The following is a 24,447-nucleotide window of genomic DNA, read 5'->3' as shown; positions in this document are numbered from 1 at the left end:
CATTCCTTCAAACTATCTCATCTTCTTCATGCTCCACAAATCTCTCATAATCTCTTATCAGTCTATAAACTCGCAGCTGACAATCATTGTGTTCTTATTTTTGATTCGGATGGTTGTACTATTAAGGACAAGTACACCAACAAGACTTTGTTTCAGGGACGTTGCAGTGAAGGACTTTATAGAATTCCTTTCACCTTTGTTCCATCATCGGTCTCAGCTTCCTCAGCTCCAAATGCATTCTTTGCTTCAAACCCGTCTTCCTCCATCTGGCATCAGCGGCTTGGACATCCAGCTGCCTCTGTGCTTTCCACATTGTCTACTCATATTCAGCCACTTTCTTCTTCAACCTCTTCGTCTGTCTGTCAAACCTGCAGCATGGCAAAGAGTCATAAGCTTCCTTTCAAATCAAGTACCACCGCATCAACAAAGCCTCTGGAACTCATACATTCTGACGTGTGGGGACCATCACCTGTTGCATCTTCAGGGGGTATTCGTTACTATGTGCTCTTTGTAGATGATTTTACTCGTTTTTGTTGGGTTTATCCTCTTCGATGTAAGTCTGATGTCTTCCAGCATTTCTTGCAATTCAAATCCATAGTTGAAAATCAATTTTCCTCTACTATTAAAGTGTTTCGGTCTGATGGAGGGGGTGAGTTTAACAATGCAAGATTTCAAAGTCTTTTTTCCCGAGCTGGTATTGTACATCAGATGTCCTCACCATATACTCCTGAACAAAATGGCATGGCTGAGAGAAAGCATCGTCATCTCTTGGAAGTTGTTCGCAGTCTTCTTCTTCATGCCTCTCTCCCTTCAAAATTCTGGGTTGAAGCACTTTTGACTGCTACTTATCTTATCAATCGTCTGCCTACACCACTATTGAAGAACAAATCCCCCTTTGAACTTTTGTTTCATCGTGTTCCTGACTACAGTTTTTTAAAAGTATTTGGATGCCAATGTTTTCCTTGGCTTCGGCCACAAGCATTGAATAAATTCTCTCCACGATCTACTCCTTGTGTTTTCATTGGCTATTCTACACAACATAAAGGATATCGATGTTTTAACTTGCAATCAGGGAAAGTTTTTATTTCTCGGCATGTTGAATTTCATGAGGCTTTGTTTCCATTTTCTCAACAACCTTCACTTTCCTCTTCCCAGCCCACATCTCTTCCTTATTCTTTTTTTGTTCCATCCTCACATTCTTTCGAATCATCTCCAAAGTCTTCTACTTTACATCCCACAACACCTTCACAGACATCTTCTGTTCTTGTTCCTGCTTCCCAGTCTTCTTCTTCTCCTTCACTATCAGCTTCTCCTTTACTGTCTTTTTCTCCAAAGCCTGCTCGCCACCCTATGGTCACTCGTTTTCAGACTGGTTCTCTTAAACCTCGGCGTATTTTGTCTTTACTTAGCACTGCACCTATTCCAGCTGAGCCCTCTTGCTATTCTACTGCTATTGCTGATCCTCATTGGCGTGCTGCCATGTCACAAGAATTCAGTGCTTTAATTGATCAGCAAACCTGGGAGCTGGTTCCTAGGTGTTCTTCACAACATGTTCTTGGTTGTCGTTGGATTTTTCGGATCAAACGGCATTCTGATGGTTCTTTGGCCCGATACAAAGCTCGTGTTGTGGCACAAGGATTTAAACAAGAATATGGCGTTGATTTCACAGAAACCTTCAGTCCTGTGGCCAAGTTTCCAACAATTCGAGTGTTTCTTTCTCTTGCATTAACTTCCGGCTGGGATATTCGTTAATTGGATGTTTCAAATGCTTTTCTGCATGGTAAACTGGATGATCAAGTGTTTATGGAACAGCCCAAAGGTTTTGTTGATCCTCATTATCCGGATCATGTTTGCCGTCTTAAGAAGGCTATCTATGGTTTAAAGCAAGCCCCACGCCAATGGTTTGCTACATTCACTAGTTTTCTCATTGAGCAGGGATTTCAGAGCAGTTCAGCAGATCCTTCTCTTTTGTTTTTCAAACGTGATGGTGTTGTTCTATATCTCACTACAGCAAAAATAGTTTTTGCCGACTCTATATTGCCGACGCTAGATAAAAGCGTCGGCTAAAATTTTTCTCCCCACAGTAACCGCCGACGCTTCTAGGAAGCGTCGGCAGAAAAACATCTACCGACGCTTATAAGCGTCGGCTTAACGGAAAAATACGACGACGCTTATAAGCGTCGTCGGAGTTTACCCCTCCCACAACAAAACCATCTACCGACCTTCTCCCTCCGCAGCCCTAAATTCGTAGCTAGCTCACGCCGACCGACTCCCAGCTCCCTCCTCAACCCTTTTCACCGATCTCAGCCATTCCCTCCGCCGAGCGACCCCAAATCGCGTTCCTCCGCCGCATCTCCTTCCCCTCTTCCCCCTCTCCGTTGGCCTCCTCTCCGTGGACATCTTCCACCTCCTCCGCCGCAGAGCACTCACGCGGCGTTTGAAGTTTGGAGCCGGCAAGGACGGGGACAAGGCCAGGTTTGGGATCTTGTTCTCTTGCTTCGATCTTTAAATTTTGGATGTTTTGGATTTTCCAGCCCAGCTAATCAGAGTTGATTTCGAGAAAAATACATTGAGGATTGCGGAGCTTGTCTATAAAAAAATCAGACACTGCCGAAGCTTTTTAATATATATGAGTAGTTAATTTTTAGATCAGTTAATGCATATGTAACTAGAATCAAGTACTTGTCCTGGTTTTGATGTTCTGTATAAGCTGCAAGCACAATATGCTAGGTAGAATAGTTTATCATGGTTAAGAACTTCTGTGTCTTTGAACTGTGAATGCAATTAAGAAAATTGTTGATATGGAATGTCCATTCGTATGGCTTCAATGTTGCTTATTATTTTAAGAATTGCTGCAAGTTGGTCGGATGGTTTTTCTTATACATGTTGGGGCTCACTTAGTGCACACATATTGCAGGTTATTAATAGATCTATGCCCAGTCCAGACATGAATGGGGGCCCAAGTAACTAGGCCTGATATCTTTTGTTCTTTGTTTTTTTTGTGGCCTCATTTTTGGAGACATGACTAATTTGAATTGGATCAAGTTTCTGGGCCTATTGAAGTGATAGTTAACGTAGTAGTATAAGCTGATTATATACTTTTATATGGAACGTATTATGACTTGGAGGAATATGGAATTTGTAATAACTAAACAGTGTTTTCGCAATAGCCTCTGCACTTCCTCTGACATTTGCAGTAATTCCTTATGTAAAAGGATTGGACAAATTGCTGTATTTTTTCAGAAAGCATCTAAATACATAATATTTAAATCTTATGGAATTTAGGGAATATTCTTTAACTTTTTAATCAGTTATTTGCCTTTACTTAATACTAGAACTGACATTTCAACTTGCATTGTGATAAGTAGAACAACTTGATCTAGTTAGCTTGAAGCAAACCAAGTTTGCTATATTGTCAAATTCCAGTCTCTACAAATCTAGTAGAACATGATGGAGGTGCATATGGTGCTAGAGAAGTTCTAGAATAGCTTATGCTAATGATAACTTACATACATTCTATGAGATACATTTTGAGTGTGCTTGTTAATATCTTTCATTCTACAAATGACCTTATAATCCTCTATATTCTGTTTTCTGCTGAAACGACAACTGCATTTAACTCTAACAGTTGCTGCTTCACAAAAAATGAATTTCTTTTCTTATATTTTGGCAGGTACGCTACTGCTAGTGCTCGTTCACATTATCCTATTATCTTCGCCACAGGTATCGTTTCTTTCTCCATTAATAATAATGGCTTCTTCATTCTCAGATAGTTTTAGTTTGCAGTGAGAGATATGGGATGATTATGCTGTTAACGTACTCTTGAAGGCATGCCATAATACACAGAAATATTATGGCATAATACACAGAAATATTCTTGCTTAGGTAACAAAATGCACCGAGGAAAACGATTCAGAGATGTGGAGTTCCAGCAGTCTCAGGTGGGATCTTCTTCTGCTCAGTCCATGCGATCCCAGCAGCCCCAGCAGCACGAGTCCGAGTCTCAGCATGAGTTCCAGTCTCAGCAACATCCAGGCCAGGAGGTTATGGATGACTTGCATATCCAAGGTAATTTGATTTAAAGTGCATATGTTAAGTTCATTTACAATCTAATTATTTTAATTAATTTGCCTCCAATGTTTTAATTATTATTTTTTATAGATGAACAAGTGAGAGTGAGGTTGACACGGGGTTCCTCTCGAGCACGGGATGTGTGGCAGCTTCGTGAGGATGAGAAGATGGTCGTCGAATGCAACGAACTAGGGCAGCCCATCAAGAGGGCTGGAAGCGTTTTATCAAGTTTCTTAGGATCAGTTGCGCGTAGGGGTCAGTTGTGTCCGCTCAACTATCATAAGTGGAATGATATGCTTCCTTCTTATAAAGTTGAGCTTCTTAAATTTGTACAGGTAAATGTTGAATTTAATATTGTTAATTTGATAGCTACTGTATGTTAATTTGCTTACTATTATAAATTTAATTTTTTGATTTAATATTATTATAACATTCTTTTGTTTTGGTGTAGAAAAAGTTTGTGCTCCCTCCAGAGAGCCATGATTGGGTGCTAAAGTCCCTCAACCGCAAATGGAAAGAATATAAGTCGAAGTTGAAGGCCGACTGGAAGCGCGAGGGTATGACAGAGGAGGAGGTTGCTCGTGTTTGTCCTCCTGGTGTATACCATCATCAGTGGAGGGAGCTTGTTCACTATTGGTTTTCCGAGAGAGGACAGGTTGTGTATTCTCTCTTAATACCTTATATAATGTTTAATATATTTAATATATTACAATGTTTAATTTTTTTGTGGTAGACATATTCTGACATTGGTCGAGCCGCACGAGCATCTCAGACAATTCCTCACACTTCAGGCTCGAAGAGTTATGCGAGGCTCAGAGCTGAATTTGTAAGTTTTTTTGAAACTTTTTGAAACTCTTGTATCATATAGCATGTATCATGATATAGTTCTATAAGATGAAACTCTTCCAATATACTTTTTGTTGTAGATGGAAGACCATGGGAGGAAACCTGGTGAGGTGGAGTTCTATAAGATGACTCACACCCACCGAGATGGCAGCTTTGTCCGAGAGGAGTCAAGAGATATAGTTGTATGTATTTATTAATAATTTCTGCAATGATTTTTTATATATATTAATTTTTCAAAAATTAATTTGATTGTTTTTGAGAGATATAGGACAGAGCTACATCCCTTATTTCAGAGCGTATCGGAGAGTCATCTTCAATCGGCAACACCAGAGGTGTCGAAGCTCAGGTGTTTACCGAGTTGATGGGCTCGGAGCGTTATGGACGAGTGAGGGGTTATGGCGTTGGAGTTACCCCCACTCAGTTGTCTGCAGTGGGTAGATATACTCAAGATGTTAGACAGAGTAGTAGCACTGCAGAGGTTAATGATCTGAAGGCAGAGATAAAAGAGTTGAAGCAGAGCCACCAGACAGAGATGCAATCTTTGAGGGCTCAGATTAATCAGATTACATCTTTGTTGCATCAGTTTGTCCCTCCTCAGGTAAATTACTACATCTACTTGAACATTTTGCATAAGTATCATATTTTTCTTAAAGAGTGTAATAATTTTCGTATTCTTAACTGCTTTAGTTTTTTTATTACAGGTTCCTGATAGTTCATCTGCACGTAGAGATGGTGATGCTAGCGACCCCTGAAGCATTTATTTTGGAGTTTATATGTATTTTTTTATGCTTTTTGAAGTACATTGTTTTGTACTTCCTAAATGCTGTCTTGTTGCTCTTCTCTTCTAACAATGGAATTTTGACTCATCAAACAATGGAATTTTGACTCATCACGTATGTAGCTCATCCTCCCCATCTTCTTAGTTAATGTGTATGTTAAAACTTTAATCGGACACTTAGTTTACCATACGAGTTAGTGACATATTCTCAGGTAATGATGTATCTTAGTAAAGTTTAATTCTGGAAAATTATTGTGGATGAACTTTAACCAGTAGTATAAAGTATCACATGATACATGTTCATAACAATGGATTACTGTTTGGCCTAACTACTAGGTTATTTTGGCTTTTGTTTATATCCTATTTCTGCTGGTTCTGTAGTTTTATCTTTAATCTGGCTTTGGGTGTGTTCAAGGACCAGTTAGTTGCTTTGTTATTAGGTTGTTTATTCAAAGTTTAGTCTTCTGTCATTAATGGTATGAGTCGTGTTTTTCTTCCTGCTATAGCATGTGCTTCATTGTTCCCGAGGTATGCATCAGATTTTGGCTTGGTTGTGGCAAATGGGAGTTATGCAATCACTGCTAGTCACTGTGTCCAATGCAGTTGCGGACCAGCTTCATTGGCAGTGTCATGTTCGAGCATGCAGTGTAGAAACAGCAATCTGATGCTTGGAAATGTTACTGCCCAACCCACTAGTGCTGGTTGCAATGTCACTTCTTGTTCTTATGGTGGCTTTGAGAATGGAACCATTATGACAATGTAAGAGCTACTGGAATTGTTTCTCCTTTTGCATTCAATGAAACAAGCTGTTGAGGTTCTGAGTTTATCTTGCAGGCTAACTACGTCTCTTCAGCCTCGATGCCCAGGTAAGTTTTGCCTCCTTTAACTAATTTCAATTTTGGTGTTTCCCAATTGCACATAAATCTCCATCAAGTGTTGACATTTAAATCCGTATGAACTGATTCAGGGCAACATCAGTTTCCTCCAATCATACTACCACCATCAGCACTGATCCGTAATGCATTTCTTGCTCCATCACCATCACCAGTGCAATCACAACCTGGTGGTGCTCTGACGACACCAAAATCTTCAGTGCCTGGTACTTTCACACTTCCTGGTGGATCTCCTGCCAATGGTCCTTCTGGGAGTATGTCGGAGGCTCCTACCGTTAAACCCTTGAAGCACATTCTAGTAGTTTTTATTTTTTGTCAGGTTCACAACTTCCTTCTGTAAATGGTGATGCAATTTTTTGATCAAATGTGTACTGAACTGTTGAGTTTCATAATAGCTGGATTGACTCTCTTCCTGTTGGGCTTGTTTGTTGTATTTGACCTTTATTATTAGACTTCGTTTGCATGAGCTGATCAGGAAATCATTAACATGCTTATGCTGTAATCCTTGTGCTAATGAATAGTTATGATACCAAGGCGGGGAGGAGCCGGGAACCTTTTTGTCCAGGGGAGTTGTCAAAATGCATCATCCCAGAAGACAAGAACTACTTTTTGCAAAAGGAAGAACAAACCCATAAACAGGGATTCCATGAAATTTTAAAAATTATTTTAAAAAAAAAAATAATATTCTAACAACGCTTTAAAGCGTCGGCTCTTATTTTGACCAGAAATCAATTAGCGACGTTTTAAAGCGTCGCTAAAATTTCGATCAATTCGCGACGCTTTAAAGCGTCGCTAAAAGTTCGACCAGAATTCAATTAAAATTTTGACGAGAAATCAATTAGCGACGCTTTAAAGCGTCGCTATTTATCGACGCTTTAAAGCGTCGTTAAATTACATCTAGCGACGCTTTAAAGCGTCGCTAATTTTGAACTTGCCGACGCTAAAAAGCGTCGGTAAATCTCGACGCTTTTCAAAGCGTCGGAAGACATTTTCTCCACTGTAGCATAGGCGACGCTTTGCCGACGCTTGCTAAAGCGTCGGGATGGTTTTTAGCGACGCTTATAAGCGTCGTTAAAGGCGAAAAAAAGCGTCGCTAATGACCATTATTCTTGTAGTGTCTCCTGGTTTATGTTGATGATATTTTGCTTACTGGTAACAATACCAGTGCTATGTCTTCTCTTTTTCTTCAGCTGCAAAGTAGATTCAAAATGAAAGATCTTGGTTCCTGTTCTCATTTCCTGGGCATTACAACAACCTTTACTACTAATGGTGTTTTTCTTAGTCAGGCTACATATGCAACTGCTTTATTAAACCGGGCTGGGATGCTGACTTGCAAGCCAGTTTCTTCTCTGCTGCCGCTTAAGCTTGATGCCTTCTGTCCGACTGATGCTCTGTTTAATTCCCCTGAGTTGTATCGCAGCTTAGCAGGTTCTCTTCAATATTTAACAGTCACACGTCCTGACATTTCCTATGCTGTCAATTACCTCTGCCAATTCATGCATTCTCCAAAGATCTCTCATTTTCAGCTGCTAAAGAGGGTTCTTCGGTATATTAAAGGGACCTTGCATCATTCTCTTCATTTTCAGTCTGGTCCTCTGGTTCTCTCTGCATTTTGTGATTCAGACTGGGCTGGCGATTCAATTGATCGTCGTTCTACCTCTGGTTTTTGTATCTTTTTGGGTTCTAATTTGATTTCTTGGTGTGCCAAAAAACAGCCAACTGTTGCTCGCTCGTCTACTAAGGCTGAGTACAGGGCCTTGGCTCTCACGGCTTCTGAGTTAATTTGGCTACGTCGACTACTTCGTGAGCTTGGCATTTCAATTGATACACCTACTGAGATTTACTGTGACAACATTTCTGCCATTGCTCTTGCTTCAAATCCTGTATTTCATGCAAGAACGAAGCATATCGAAGTCGACTATCATTTTATCAGGGAGAAGGTGCTTTCCAAAGAACTTCATATTGCTCATGTCTCTAGTGCTGATCAAACTGCAGATATCTTCACCAAATCCCTCACTGCTAGAAGGCATTCGCTCCTCTGTTCCAAGCTGCAGGTCTCTACCCTACCTTCAGCTTGAAGGGGGGTGTAAGCTGCCAGTTATTCCAGAAGCATTACGAATGATCTGTAAGCTTCTAGCAGGATCTGAATTCAGTTTATCCCAACTGAATTCAGTTCATTTCAAACTGTTGTAACTGTTTCTAGTTAATCAACAGTTGAACTTTGGATCATTAGCTATAAATACATATATTGTAAAGTCTTGATTGATGAATAAGATGACATTCAAACTCTTCTCCCAGTTCACTGTTTTCTTAATATTTCACTGTATCAGCATAGTTTCAGTGCCGTGCCAGTAGTTTTAGGATGTGCCAGCTACAGTAGATTTAATACACCTTCTTCAAATCTCTTCAGTCACCTCCTCGGCCGACCCCCAAACTGCAGGGTAGACATGGATGATGACGACCATCTCTACCCTTTCTCTTCCTGCATCGAATGCCAGTTGGGCCTTGGAAGAAGTGAAGGCGATGAGCTTCTCCTTCCAGAACTCTAGTGCTCTCGGGTTGGGAGAGCGTGTGGTGGAAAGCATGCGAGATACCACCTCCTCGAGGGACGGGGAGGCTAAGAACTGGCCTAGGGGGAAGCAGAACGCCGAAATCTCGGTCTCGGGGCGACCGTCCGGCTGCCGCCTTCGTGCTGCAGTTCGTGGAACTCCGAGAAGCGGAGTTCGACGTCAACTGGGACTAGCGGCCTCATATCTGCTTCCAAATCTCTCTCCCCTTTGAACGAGACAAGAAGGTATACAGCAGTGTTGCCCAAAAGGAACGCCATGGACTACTACTGTCGTTGTATCGCTTGCTCTTCTTTTTTTTTAATCTTCTTTCTTCACCACGTCTGGAGAGCGGTGGTATATAGAACGAGACGATTTCAAGGACACCCCACCACGAATCAGAGCACACCCCTACGACGACACGTACAATAACTGAAGACCAGTCGTTTTCAAACTCAAACAAGGATATTATTGATTGCTTATTTAAAATATTGATCAAACAAATCTTTCCTTCCCTTTCTTTATGACAGAGCAAATTCTACAAAATCTATCAAAACTGGGAGGCCAACTTTTACTCCAACTATCCTACACAAAAATAAAGTACATGTCCTACCTAAACTGGTAACATAGGGATAACTAACTAGAATAACAATAGAATGAATAATAATTAGTAGAAATATAATCCTAGTTAAACTAGGACTCATGATGTAATTATCTATATTGTGACTTTAGGAGTTTCTCCACGTCCAAAAAAAAAAAAAAATACTGTTTTTGCTTTCGCAGTCCAAATCATAACTGAATATTTCTTTAAAAAAAAAAGGCGTACAGTTCTAATAATAATTATAGCATTCCTACCATTAAAACATATAGCAGATTTTGATTAGCTATGCAAATCATGCATGCCTTTCAATATACCATCGGGATGGTGGATTTTCAACAGGAAAAAAATGGAAAAACTTGACAATTTTTTTGTTTCAACATATTAAAAATTTCCACGCCCCACTTAGCATGAATTTCCTACAGCTTGGATTGGACAAGAATTGCTGAATATTAATACTCTCATTTAACTACTGAAGGCTAAAAGTTTCAGTCTGGTTCTCAAGGAGAACCTTGTTCCGAGCTATTCTTTTTCACACGCAACCTGACTCGGATTCCGTTGCCGCCCCCGCTAAGAAGCCAGCAGGACAGTCATCAACATGGCAAATGATATATGAATAAGATTCATGCGACACTCTGAATACAAAGTACTCTTTATTAATATTCTCGTGGGGACGGATCAAACATGAGCTACTCTGAATACAGAGTACTGCAGCTGCTGGTGAGTTGTTGGCAACTGCATAGTACTTCCAATAAACCTGGCCATCAAAATGGTCTGAACAGCATAAGACCAGTGTCCCAACCTAGAAACCTATTTGCAGCATCCCTTGGGATGGGAAGCACAGAATTTTGCGATCCTTAACGATGACTTAGAAATGCTCAAGAAAATATCAACATGATCTTGGGGCAAAAAATATAAACAGATGTGTTGTGGGATGGGGTTCCCAGTTTAGTCCCACATCGGATAATCAGCAGAAAGGTCTGTGCCTTAAATGGGGGGTGCAAACACCTCTTCTAACCGAGGGCCCTTTTGTAGGACAAAACCGTGAGGGTAGGGGTAGTACCTCCGCGGACCCCCGCGCCGGCAGGGCTCGGGACTGTCATTGGGCCACGGCCCTGGGCGACCTCCCGCAGACCCGAAGCGGCAATCCCAGAGCGGACAATACCTCGGGGAGGACGCGGATGCTTTCCCTGCTCGTCCGGTGTGCGGGCTGGTGTCGGGGTTCCGACCCCACATCAGATGGCGCTAGAGGAAGGGCCCCGGCCACGCACAGACCTTCCCGCTGGGGGGGCTGTGTTGTGGGATGGGGTTCCCAGTTTAGTCCCACATCGGAAAACCGTGAGGGTAGGGGTAGTACCTCCGCGGACCCCCGCGCCGGCAGGGCTCGGGACTGTCAATATTGGGCCACGGCCCTGGGCGACCTCCCGCAGACCCGAAGCGGCAATCCCAGAGCGGACAATACCTCGGGGAAGACGCGGATGCTTTCCCTGCTCGTCCGGTGTGCGGGCTGGTGTCGGGGTTCCGACCCCACATCAAGATGGAACACATCAATGCCACGCAATGTTTTGTTTACTGCAGAGAGATCATCAATCCTTTAGAACAATACTTGGAGACTGGTGATAGATTTTACTGCCTGTAAACAAAATATATATTATTCACAACTTTGGTTGATTTTTGGAATTGTTGCTTGCAGTAATACACATGTTGAGTACAGATATTTGTTTTATCTCGACAAAAAGAAGGCACTTTTAATCCACCTGCAAAATTTATGCAGAATGTCTTAGCCTGTGTATGAATTTGAGATCTTCATGAACCCATCCATGATATCATCTCCATCCATAGCCACAAATCAACGCAGAATAAATACTCATGGAATAGAGAGACTGATACAGTAGCAGTAGCTGCCTAGTAAATAGGAAACGTTCGATCAACATCTTGTTCCCAAGACTCCAACCCCCCAATTATATCCTTAACCAAAGGGAAACCATTACTGTTTAGGTACTGTACAGCCCTCTGAGAATCGTTGCCTCTTCTGCAGACTACGTACAAGGAGGCATGTTTGCCTGAAACCTGTCCTGCTTCTTCTAGAGCTAAATCAATTGTCGACAGCTTACCTTCCAAGATGGATAGTGGGATGTTCACAGACCCAGGAATTGCAGCAATTTTGAAGTGATGTGCTGGCCGTACATCAACCAGTTCGTGCGGCTCACGCTTATCAAATAATTCCTTGTAGTCTTTACTGCTAATCCGGGCACTCTCTGGAACCAGGTTCAGCTTTGGGCTTGACTGCATTTTCTCCACAAACAACACAATGTGATGATCTTCCACGCATCTTGAACTGCGAAATTTCATATTACATGTGTCACGCCCCGAGCCCGAGGCGCGGCAGACGCTGTACGCCCGCACGGCGGGCCGCGCAGGCGTGCAAGGCAGCAGATCATATCAAAGCAATCACAGATGCTTAAAACTGATATAAGTATTTAAGTTGTTCAAAAGCAGTCTTACAAGATTCCAAAATAACATTTGCTGACGTAAGTCAAATACTCTAATCAATCTAACTCAAATGCCAATAACTGAAGGAATCGTCGGAAAATCTAACGCACTACCCAATCCCGTATGGTCAAGCCTCTGGATCTGAAAAACAGAGAAAATAAAATAATGAGCTACACTAGCCCAGTAAGCAACAAAATATCTCAAAGTGGGGTCAGAGGATATCAGTTCAAAATACAGGATAATGTCTGGAATAAATTATAAATAACATCGTTTTACTGTTTTCAAAATTTATTATCATTTTTCCAAAAATTCTGATACCAGAATCTCAACATAATAGGCTACGGCCACGTAACCCAGTGGCATGGGTTGCACAAGGTGCCAAATCCACTATTTTTATCCACCGATGGCAGCCGGTGTTGCACAAAAGTACCAAATCCACTATTTTTATCCACCGATGGCAGCCGGTGTTGCACAAAAGTGCCAAATCCACTATATTTACCCACCGATGGCAGCCGGTGTCGAAACTGGTTCCTCACAGATTACAAGTCGACAGGTCCAACGTATAATCCCCATTGGCGTGGCTAGAACAGAATAGAACAGATCATAGCCATGCTGAGAATGCATATATATAAAAACAGATTTCATAAATTGCCCAGTCTTAGTTTATGGATTTCAGAGCATATAACGTAATTTTCAAATAAAATTTAACATGCCAGACCCATTTTACTAAATATAAAATATATTTCGAAATTTAATCTACTAATAATTATTTTAGAAAAATGCACTTTGAAGCATTAAGTTACTTACCTCTTCTCGCTTAATTCCTACTTCAGGTAGGCGGATCAAGTTCACCTGTTAACATTTAATTAATTTCTTTGTAAATTTCAGAGCTAAGCAAAACCAAAAGTAATACTATTGGACATGGCCCAACAGGGCTCAGAGTTGGCCCATAATGGGCATGGCCCGATAGGGCCCATATCGGACGCGACCCAATTGGCCCATATAGATCGAACCCAATAGGGCCCCCAAAGTTGGTCTCTAATGGATTATTTATGCATTGCAGGCGCTAATACTTAATTACAGGGTACTGTTCTATAATAAAACTTTAGTGGAGGGACCAATCGAATACATTTGGGGACTCTTATGTAATAATCTTTCTTATAGGGATCAAACATAACTTGCAGAAGGCTCTTTTGTGAAATAATATACTGCCAAGGGCTTAACTGCAAAATTTCATTTATTGGCCAAATGGGTTCGGGTTTCGGGTTTCGGGTTCGGGTTCGGATTCCGGGCTCGGATCTGAACTGGGTTTCGGGTTTCGGATTTTCTTTTTTTTTTTTTTTTTGTTTCGGGTTTCGGGTTGGGACCGGGCCCAAGTTGGGCCCGCGGTGAACAGGGCCCATGCTTGGCCCCGTTCGGCCCGTAAGGGCCATCATCTTCCCCAACCCCCCCCCCCCCCCCCACAAACAAGGGAGATAGAAACCGAGAGAAGGGAGAGGAAAGAGGGTAGAGGGCCGGCCTGGGTGGCCGGAGGCCGTCGCCCAGTTGACAGCCAGCTGGCCGTAGTGGCAGCCGGCGGCCGTTGCGGTGGCTGACAGGGAGGAAGAGACCGAAAGTGGTCTCGGTTTGGGGCCAAAACAGAGGGGGAAAAATCAAGGACAAATGGCAATGGAACAAAGAGCCAAAGAAGGGGCTTACCGGCGGTCGACGGAGGCGGTGGATCCCGGCCGCAGGTGGCTCAGTTCGACGGTCAAGTGGCGGCGACGGCAGTGGGGCTTTCCGACAGCCAAAACAAATCTTGGAATAGGGGATGGCCCACGAAGGGGCTTCGGATGGTTGATCGGGCGGGCGGGCATGCCGGTCACCAAGGAGAGGAGGAGGAGGGAAGGAGGGAGGAGGAGGAAGAAGCTCGGAGGTGGCCCTAGGGGAAGGTAAGATGGGGTTTTATCGTCCCATCGTAACGGCCCTCCGCTGCGAAAATCGCGGCGGTCAAGCAAGATCCGCGGCCGCGGTTGGCCGCGGATTTACCAGAGGGGGTTCCGCAGGTATCCCGTGGCGCCCTTGCCCCGTTTGTCCCCGGAGGAGCCGGAGAGGATCGCCATCGCAATCCTCTGTTCCGGCTCTTCCCCAAAAGAGGATGCGGCTGAAGTCGGCTGGGGCTGCCGACTTCAGCCCGTATCTCACATTCTCTCCCCTTTAGAATAATTTCGTCCTCAAAATTTAAGAGATCTAGGCCTTTCAAATTTAAAAATGCTCAGCTCATTGAGTAATATAAATCCAAGATCTCATTCTCCTCGATCAAAATCAATGTGATAGATAGCTTTAGATCAATTATCAAAAATTTCATAAGTGACTAACTAAAATCTCAGATTGAAATTATCATCTTGATGCATGTTCACTCGAGATCGAATTAGGATCGATTCACAACAAGATTGAAATTATCATCTTTCAAATAGATCTCATACACTTATCATGGTAGTGTGCTGATCGCTCAAAGGATAATGACCATCCTTAGAGTCAAATCATTATATAGCTAAGAATGTAATTCACAAAATGAACATGTACTGATAATCATTAGATAGCAACATTCTATCTCAAAAATGATTTGTATCAAATCACAAGAGCAGGTCTGAGAAGGCAAAGTATTGATACCATGATTCAATATGCCACAAAGCTTTTAACTTAAACTTATAAATCATAAGATGGGAGCAAATAATGCACGGTTTATTCAGATACTTAACAAATTAGACTGTATTTAATCAATAATCAACCAATCCTGGTCATGATATCCTCAAATTTTTCTTAGCATACGAAAAAATAGCAAAGTCTATCCAAGAGATAACATAGTCATGTCATGATTGACCTGAGAATCAATAGTATTCACCTTCCCTTATTAACAAAATCTTTCATTATTGAACAACATAGTCTTTCATAATAACATGTTACCAAAGCACAGTCAATATTTTTGACCAGTTTAAATTGACTCAGTCCATCATACTTTCGCTGCGCAACTCTGATCAATGTTCTCCAAAATTTCTTAATGATCCCAGATCATCAACATTTTTTTTTATAATATCCAAGCAAAATTTTATCCTTGCTTTCCAAGTACACTAGGTCATGATTAACCCTTGAGATAGTTGTCATATTTGTACCATCATATAATCAAGTAATCATATTCTAGATCCAAATTTGAACTAAGCCAATTCTAGTTTCCCTTGACAATTCCATTATACAAGTTGATATTTATTCTAAGCTTCGATAATTAAAAGATTCTAGATTAACTTACTCAGGAGCTTACTTAATCATTCTGAATCTTTTCTTTTAGGCTAAACTTATTTGGGCCTCTCATGAAATCCCACTTGCATTTCTCATATGGTGATACAAAATCCATAATCAACTCATAGCCTTGATTTATAAATATTTAACTTGCAAGAATCTAATAATCTGGTTCAAAGATTTACAAGAAATTCTACCAAGATATAAGCTCTATGATTTTACATTGAGATCAACTCCTCAAATAAGTAAAATATTTTTATTTGCAGTACTGCAAATATTTCGGGATCTTGTAAATCTACTAGACTTAGAGAATCTACTAATAACACAATGATATCCATATCGATCAAAATCAAAAGTACTATACTTTCCAACGATCTTTTTTTTTTTTAACAAGGAAAAGCATCAAGAACTTTTCCAAATCAAACAAGTCCTATTTCGACCAACCCAAAAACATTTTAATCCACCAATATTCTCAAGATTTACTAATTGACTTTCCATCAAAATATCAATCTTAATTGTTTCAAGTCTCAAGTAGAGCCAAATAAAAATTCTTAAGTCTCATCCCCAAGTATATTTTCCTTCTATATACAAGTTCCATGCATGATCTGTTGGAATTTGTATCCTAAATGTCAATCGTCAGCATATTGATGATTGAATTTTGTAAATGAATTGACAAATTAATAAAGTGTTATTTGGCATTATTCATCATTTCATCTTCAAATGAACTCTTATATGATGAAGTCCTTAGGACTTATGTTATGATAAATGAGGATTTATCTTTGAGTCCTTAAACTTGTTTGCGACGAAATGATATGTTGTTACTAGGATGACAACATTATCAAGATTAGGTCGTTGTGTGACATATATGTTGGTTGTCCTCTTAACCAAGGAGTGTGGAGACACTGGTATGCCACACAAGTGAAGTGTAGAAGTACATTTTACTAAACGTGACCATTCCGGAATGCTCTACTGTCGAGAGATGTTTCGAGTGGATATGGATATAAGTTTGGCCCTCTGACCTGAGACCGCAACCTGTGACTAGCAAGCAACTCACTGTACTTTGGTACCGGACTACCTGAATTTCTAATTCAGTGACGGAAGGTCACTGGGTGCAGTCAAGTACTTGCGTAGTCAGTTGTGAGTCAAGATGGAATTGACCCCTCCTGAAAACAGAAGATAATGTCTTGTGATTAATTTAGCAAAATCTTGGCCAGGGTAATCCCAGTGAGGAGTCACGGGATATCTAAAGTTAATCACATAATGGATGTACTAATTATAGGGTTGACAGTGAGCTCTAAGTCATCCTGGCATTAGGAGTCAAAGGGATTGAATTATACAGTAACCATAGTTCAGGGTTCCAGAATATTTGCTTCGCATATATTCGACCTATCCGGACGTTGGGTACCATTGCTAGATGGTCACATCGATTAGTGTAGAAAATTGTTCCTATACTACCGGCTTAGGTTCGAACCTATGAGGTCACACGCATAGAAGATTCCTGATTGATCAAGAAAGCTGATGAATGATTAAGAATCATTCAGGGGTAATTTGGTCAATTTGATTGGCAAATTATCTTATAAAATAATTAAAGTAATTATTGAAGGATTAATTAGTAATTAAATTACTAATAAACTCAATTTGATTGAGTAATTGTGCTAAGGATGAGCCAAATTGAATTGGATTCAAGTTTGGGCTCAATCAGGGTTTTGACCTGATTGGATTAGGTCAGAACCAAAAGGACTTAAGCTGATCAAATTAATTTTAAATTAATTTGTTCTTAATTGGGGATTGACCTAATTGAATTAGGTCCAACACAAAGTAATAATTCAATTTGATTGAGTTTGCATGAGCCAAAATTGAATTGGATTCAATTTGAGCTCAATCAGGGTCTGACCTGATTAGATTGGGTTCAACCAAATTGCTTTGTTTTAATTCGGGTTTGACCAAATTTGATTAGGTGCAACCCAAGGGGATTAGGCTCAGATGATGTGGCAATTATTGGTGACATGGAATTGGATTTCATGAATTTTAAATAAACCAAAATTATTGCATGGCACATGGACCCATTGCTTGACACATGGCGACATTGTTTATTATTTGAATTTAAATTCAAACATTAAGCAATGTGTTAAATGATTTTAATCACTCAAACCATCAGCCAAGGTGGCGTCTGAGTTTTTGAATGGATTAAATTCGAATTTCAAGAGGTGATTTCGAAATTATGAAGTGTTTTACCTTGCCGCATGGATTTCAAATTCCTTCCCTCTTGCACATGTGTTTAAAATTTGAATTTAAATCAGATTTGGTTGAGATCTAATTTGGGTTGTTCCTATTCCTTTGCATGTGCCAACTAAAAGAGGTTTTCTGAAAATAAATTTTGAATTTTGAATGAAAATTCGGAGGCCATTAGAAGGGGTCAAACATAGGCACCAAAAACACATCCATTGCAGCCTTCTTCCTCACCCGCCTCCTCCTCCTCTTCTTCTCTATTTTAGATAGGGTTTTCAGGGTGAATATCTAGAAGATTCAAGATCAGATCTGAGTCCTCTACTTTCCTTACAAACCTCGTCTCTATCTGCTTCAAGACGATTGATCAAGAGTTGATTGAATCCCGGCGGGCAGATTTCAGCTTTCAAGTGTTCTGCAGCTGCTAGCACTGTTGCGGAAGAAGATCCTTCAGGACTTCGCGTGTACTTCTCGTAGAGGCCATTCGTGTGCGTGGCTGCGAAGTCAAGAATCAGATTCACAACTTTCATCCATCATAAAAGGTATTAATCTAGCATTAATCATTTATTATGGTGTCAAGGTCTAGGTCCAATTCTTCGAGGTTTTACCCTCTTTTGGGGCTCCTCACGGAGATATCTTCAGATTCCATTCGATGGATATTCGGAGATTAATTGGAATAGAGTTCTTAAGTTTCAGATCTGATAGTTAATCATGCATAAAAGTTTTAGCATAATTGTTTAAACGATTCCGGCATAATCCTATATGTTCTTAAGGTGCTGATTTTTAGATTTGATCTTGTAAGCATGCATGAATTAAATAGTTTGATTCGGCTTTTTCCGCTGCGTTTTAAAACTTAAAAAGAACTACGTATGGCTTGATCCCCCTTATGAAGGGGTACGTAGGCAACCCGATCAGGTTCAGCCATGGTTTTCAAAAAAAAAAAAAATTCAGCATGCTAAACACCGAAGAACCTAGGATTCACTTTCAGTGGTATCAAAGCCAGGTTTATGTTTAAACTTTTATGTTTTAATTCTTGCAATTAAATCTGAAATCATTAACATGTTTAGATTAGATCTAAAGTGCTTTTTATGATTGATTTAATTGCTGATTATGCATGATTAAGTAGATCTGAAATTTTGGATGCATATGATGCATGTTTGTGTTAGGATTAGTAACATGAATAAATCTGAAATCATAATATTGTTTAGATTAGATCTAAATAAAGTTTATGATTCATATGATCTCTGATTTTAATGAACAAATCAGATCTGAAAATAAAAGTGAAAAAACAAATACATAAGATGTATGTTGTTTGTATTAATTCATGTTGTTATGTATATGTGATGCATGAACATAAAACATAATGACTTAAACATGAATTAAATCTGATTACATGTGATTAATTACAAAAACTCAGATTGGAAAATATGTTTTAAGAACTGAAAGATTGTAATTAATATGTAATTAAAAAGAAATATGCAATGATCAAAACTTTCATAAGTCTAAACTTAATTGAGAATTAAGTGTTATGAAATAGAATTGTAACTCAATTAATTGACATTGCATAATTCTTTGGGCATATGGGTTAGCTTGAATCAAGTTCTTAGGATTGGGTTAGACCTAAGGTTAGAATCAAACATGGTCTAATTAGAGTTAATTGATCAAATCTAATTAAGTAGTAACTAGATTAGGTCAAAAAAACTCTAGGTTAAATACAATAGTTGTAGATTGATCAATTCCATGTCTTTGATTAGACCAAGATGGAACTTGATTTAGGCTCAGAGGTGTAGCCCGAGTCATTTGAGTAATCAAATCGAAATTGATTAACCAGTCGGTGTCTAAGGTAAGTTTGGCAGTTTTGACCGGTGGTTTTTAATTGGGAGCTACTCGCACTGATTCGTCTTTGTCGAGTTAATGGCATATCCCTTCCACCGATCTCACTTACCTGGCCGACATGGTCAATCACATTTTGATTGGATCACTTAATGATTCGAGTTAGCCCATGCCTTAAGGAAAATCAGTATGACTGATTTAGGTGTCTCCTTAACCGGTTTGAGTCTAATCTGATTTGGTGAAGTCAGTGGGAGAAATTAGACTAACCGGATCTTCTCATCTATCCTAATTATGAAATCCTCTAAAATTATTAGGTCCTTAAAATGAAATGGTTATGGAGATAACTAGGTCATAGCCTCCCATTAAGTTGGGTGATAATGGGTCCAATGTTTTGATAATTATTGGAGGCGCCACACGCCTGGTACTTATCAAGCATTGGAATTGTCATTCAATATATGATGAGTTAAGTGTACCTTCAATAGGCGGTCAGGTGAGCCGAGCCACACTTGGGCTTGGTCGTCTATTAGTTGATGAGACTTAACCCTATCATTTAATGGTTGGATCTGACTAGGGTATTCGGTGGAGGCGCCACACGCCTGCCGGAAAACCTAGAGCAAAATCATCACTAGAAGTTGCTTGGTGAAGCAATTGGTTAAGAACCTACCAATAGGTGCATATGGGTTGGCCGAGCCACACTTGGGCCTATATGGGATCTATTGGGTTCTAGTGCCCACTAAAGAATTAGGAGTAATTTTTCGAATTAGAGGTAGAGGCTACCAATTTGTATAAAATAGTGGGAATATCTTTAGACTAAAGTCCAAGTCTACTGTGTTTAGTCAATTCATATACTAATAGCCAAATTTTCTTTTTATGCAGAAATGGCCACTAATTTATCACTTCGCTCATTGTTGGACAATGACAAGTTGACTGGTCCAAATTTCAATAATTGGCATAGGAAACTAAAAATAGTGCTAGAGCATGAGAGGATCCTTTATGTGATAACGGATCAAGCACCTGAGCAGCCCGCTGCTAATGCATCAAGATCGGCCAGAGACACTTATCAGAAGTGGCTCAGTGACCGGATCACTGTTCGATGCATCATGTTGGCAGCAATGAGTGATGAGTTTAGTAGGCGTTTTGAGAATACGCAGCCGGAAGATATCATTCAAGTGTTGAATGAATCATTCGGCGTTCCTGACGACGTTGAGAGGCACAAAACTAGTTGTGCCATCTTCAGCGCCCGAATGAAAAATGGAACCTCGATAACTGATCATGTACTCTACATGATTGAGTTGATCGAGCGTCTAAGCTCTCTTGGCTTTCCCCTTCATGATCAATTGGGGAAGGATGCCATACTAAACTCATTGCCTGGATCATACCGTCCTTTTCTCACTCATTTTCGTATGACGAAACCTGTAGTGAATTATCACCAATTGTTGGGGTTACTACAGACGTTTGAGAATGATCACCAACTTCTTAAGAAGACGGTGAATTTAGTGGGAGGTTCATCCAAGGGTCGCTCCTTTAAGAAAGGGAAAAAGAAAAATAAAATCCAAAAGAAACAGGTGCACCATGCTCAGCCTAATCAGAAAAAGAATAAAAAGGCTGATCAGAGCAAGGCGGAGTGCTTCTTCTGCAAGAAGCAAGGACATTGGAAGAGGAACTGTCCTCTTTACATTGCATCCCTCGATCCGAACCGGCCTAAAAAAAGTGGGCAATCAGTTGCCAATCAAGATACTTATATGATAACACCTTGCAATTTTCCTATTTGTGATAATTCAACCTGGGTATTGGATACCGGTAGTCCTTTTAATATTTGCAATTCGTTGCAGGGGCTACAAGTCAGTAAGAGGTTTGAAGAAGGAGAAAGGTTCCTGAATGTTGGAGATGGAAGACCAGTTCCAGTTCTAGCTTTAGGAATTCTTAAACTTGAATTCAGCTCTCATATAAATGTCCTTAGTGATTGTCACTATTGTCCAAGTTTTCTATTGAATATCATTTCTGTAGGCCTTTTGGCCAAAAATGGTTATGAAATATCAATAAAAAAGGATTATTGCAATGTCATTTGGAATGGTGTTGTTGTAATGAATGGAATTCTGAGTAATGGCATTTACATTTTGTCACAGCCTGTTCATGTAATGTATAAATCCAATAAGCGCCCTAGAATAGATAATGTCACGGATGTCTACCTTTGGCATCATAGGCTAGGTCATATTAACAAGAATAGGATGAACAGGTTAAGTAAAGAGGGAATCCTTGATGTTAATGATTGTGAATCATTGACAACCTGTGAATCATGTCTTCTTGGTAAAATGACCAAATCACCTTTTACCGGAAAAGGTGAACGAGCCAGTGATTTATTGACCCTTGTACATTCTGATGTATGTGGGCCAATGAGCACAGATGCTAGAGGTGGGTATTCATATTTCATTACGTTTACAGACGACCTTTCTAGGTATGGTTATGTCTATTTAATGAGACATAAATCTGAATCATTTGAAATGTTCAAATTATATCGTAATGAAGTAGAAAAACAAACTGGAAAGAGTATTAAAACTCTTCGATCAGATCGAGGAGGTGAATACCTCTCCAGTGAATTTTTGGCATATCTAGGAGAAAATGGGATTCTCTCCCAATGGACTCCTCCTGGTACACCACAATATAATGGTGTGTCAGAAAGGAGAAATCGAACTCTGTTAGACATGGTTCGATCCATGATGGAGTTTGCTAATCTGCCCATATCCTTTTGGGGATATGCTCTTGAGTCAGCCTGCTATATTCTAAATAAGGTTCCAAGTAAGTCTGTAAATAAAACACCACATGAGATGTGGACTGGACGTAAGCCGATGCTCTCTCACCTTAGGATTTGGGGGTGTCCGGCGTACGTCAAACGTTTGAAGACAGACAAACTTGAACCCAAGTCTGACAAATGTTTCTTTGTTGGTTACCCTAAAGAAACTAAAGGATATTACTTCTACTTTGCTGAAGAACAAAAGTTGTTCGTAAGCAATAGAGCAATTTTCTTAGAAAAGAAATTCCTTGGTGAAGGAACAAATAGCTCTAATGTTGAGCTTAGAGAAGTTCAACATGTAGAAGATCCGACACCATCTACTGAACCAGTTGAGTCGGATTTGATTAGATCAGATCCAGAACCCATATTAGATGCACCATTAAGGCGATCGGGTAGAGTACCACGTCAGCCGGACAGATACTACGGTTTCTTGGTCCGAAATGGGGATCCTATCGAACTTGATGAAAACGATGAGGATCCGATCACATATATGGATGCAATGCAGAGGTATGACTCTGATAAATGGCTTGGAGCCATGCAATCCGAAATGGAATCCATGAAGGTCAATGATGTTTGGACATTAGTTGACCCACCCGAAGGAATTAAATCCATAGGGTGTAAGTGGATATTCAAAAGGAAACGGGGCGCAGACGGAAAGGTAGAGACCTATAAAGCCCGTTTGGTTGCCAAGGGTTATCGTCAACGTTATGGTATTGACTATGACGAGACGTTTTCTCCTGTGGCAATGCTCAAGTCCATTCGGATTGTGCTTGCGATAGCAGCACATTTAGACTATGAAATCTGGCAAATGGATGTAAAGACCGCATTTCTAAATGGAGATTTAGAAGAGGAAGTGTATATGATACAACCTGAAGGTTTTACATCTGCAGATGAGTCTAAAGTGTGCAAGCTTCAAAAATCCATTTATGGATTAAAGCAAGCTTCACGGAGTTGGAATATACGTTTTGATAAGGTAATCAAAACATATGGCTTCATTAAGAATGAAGAGGAACCTTGCATTTATAAATGGGCAAATGGTTCAGTTATTATATTCCTTATTTTGTATGTGGATGACATTCTTTTAATCGGGAATGACATTCCTGCATTACAAGGAATAAAGGTTTGGCTATCATCTCAATTTGCCATGAAGAATTTGGGAGAAGCATCTTACATCCTAGGGATGAAGATCTATAGAGATAGATCTAGAAGATTGCTTGGATTATCCCAATCCACATACATTGATACTATACTGAAGAGGTTTAGTATGATTAATTCCAAGAAAGGCTATCTTCCGATGGGCCATGGAATTAACCTCTCTAAAAGGGATTGTCCGACAACCCCTCAAGAAAGAGAGAGTATGGATAGAATTCCATATGCTTTGGCAGTGGGATCTATAATGTATGCCATGACATGTACTAGACCAGACGTGGCATACTCACTAGGAGTAGTGAGCAGATACCAGTCTGATCCAGGTAGCAACTACTGGAAGGTTGTAAAAACCATCCTTAAGTATTTGAGAAATACTAAAGATCAGTGGCTTGTCTATGGTGATTCTGACTTAAAACTTGAGGGATATACTGATTCAAGTTTTCAGTCAGATCAAGATGATAGCAAGAGCGTGTCAGGATATATCTTCACTCTTAAGGATGGGGCCATCTGCTGGAAGAGTTCCAAGCAGCATACAGTGGCAGATTCTACATGTGAAGCAGAATATATCGCAGCATCTGATGCCGCCAAGGAAGCTGTATGGTTGCGGAAGTTCATCACCGAGCTTGGAGTGACACCCTCCATTGATGGTCCAGTGCCTATATTTTGTGACAATACTGGGTCCATAGCTCAAGCAAGAGAACCCAAAGCACATCAGCGGACCAAGTATATTCTATGTCGCTACCACCTGGTTCGAGAGATCATCGATCGAAGTGATATTGATCTTCAGAAGATTGACACAAAAGAAAATCTGGCTGACCCATTTACCAAAGTCCTCGGCATCAAAGAGTTCGACGAACACAAGTCGAAGATGGGTATTAGATACTGTGCCGATTGGTATTAGGCTAAGTGGGAGTTGTTGGAATTTGTATCCTAAATGTCAATCGTCA

The 24,447-nt window shown here is 40.3% G+C and overlaps 1 protein-coding gene and 2 pseudogenes across 3 annotated transcripts in view; 2 read left to right on the top strand and 1 right to left on the bottom strand.

Moving 5' to 3' along the window:
• The first annotated feature begins 3,631 nt into the window (after positions 1–3,631).
• On the top strand, positions 3,632–5,797 carry LOC120108749 (uncharacterized). Its single transcript, XM_089925158.1, has 7 exons — positions 3,632–4,068; positions 4,162–4,406; positions 4,523–4,726; positions 4,805–4,897; positions 4,998–5,099; positions 5,186–5,515; positions 5,619–5,797. The coding sequence occupies exons 1-7, from the start codon at positions 3,894–3,896 to the stop codon at positions 5,667–5,669; spliced, it is 1,200 nt and encodes a 399-aa protein (XP_089781284.1). The 5' UTR covers positions 3,632–3,893; the 3' UTR covers positions 5,670–5,797.
• A 376-nt stretch (positions 5,798–6,173) lies between these two features.
• On the top strand, positions 6,174–7,151 carry LOC120110482 (lysM domain-containing GPI-anchored protein 1 pseudogene; annotated as a pseudogene). The gene is made up of 3 exons (XR_016397821.1): positions 6,174–6,454; positions 6,530–6,561; positions 6,663–7,151. The product of XR_016397821.1 is annotated as a lysM domain-containing GPI-anchored protein 1 pseudogene (transcript).
• Positions 7,152–11,276: 4,125 nt separating this feature from the next.
• Positions 11,277–24,447, bottom strand: part of LOC103712676 (adenylyltransferase and sulfurtransferase MOCS3-2-like) — an 80,368-nt pseudogene continuing 67,197 nt past the window's right edge. The window contains exon 9 of the transcript XR_015971910.2: positions 11,277–12,070. The product of XR_015971910.2 is annotated as an adenylyltransferase and sulfurtransferase MOCS3-2-like (transcript). The remainder of the gene's footprint in view (positions 12,071–24,447) is intronic.

The sequence above is a fragment of the Phoenix dactylifera genome, chromosome 1, assembly GCF_051530095.1.
Source record: "Phoenix dactylifera cultivar Ajwa chromosome 1, Ajwa_hap1_PhDact_Kaust_v1.1, whole genome shotgun sequence".
NCBI lineage: Eukaryota > Viridiplantae > Streptophyta > Magnoliopsida > Arecales > Arecaceae > Phoenix > Phoenix dactylifera.
The sequence above is the reverse complement of the archived record's forward strand: the minus strand, read 5'-3'. Positions and strand labels throughout refer to the sequence as shown.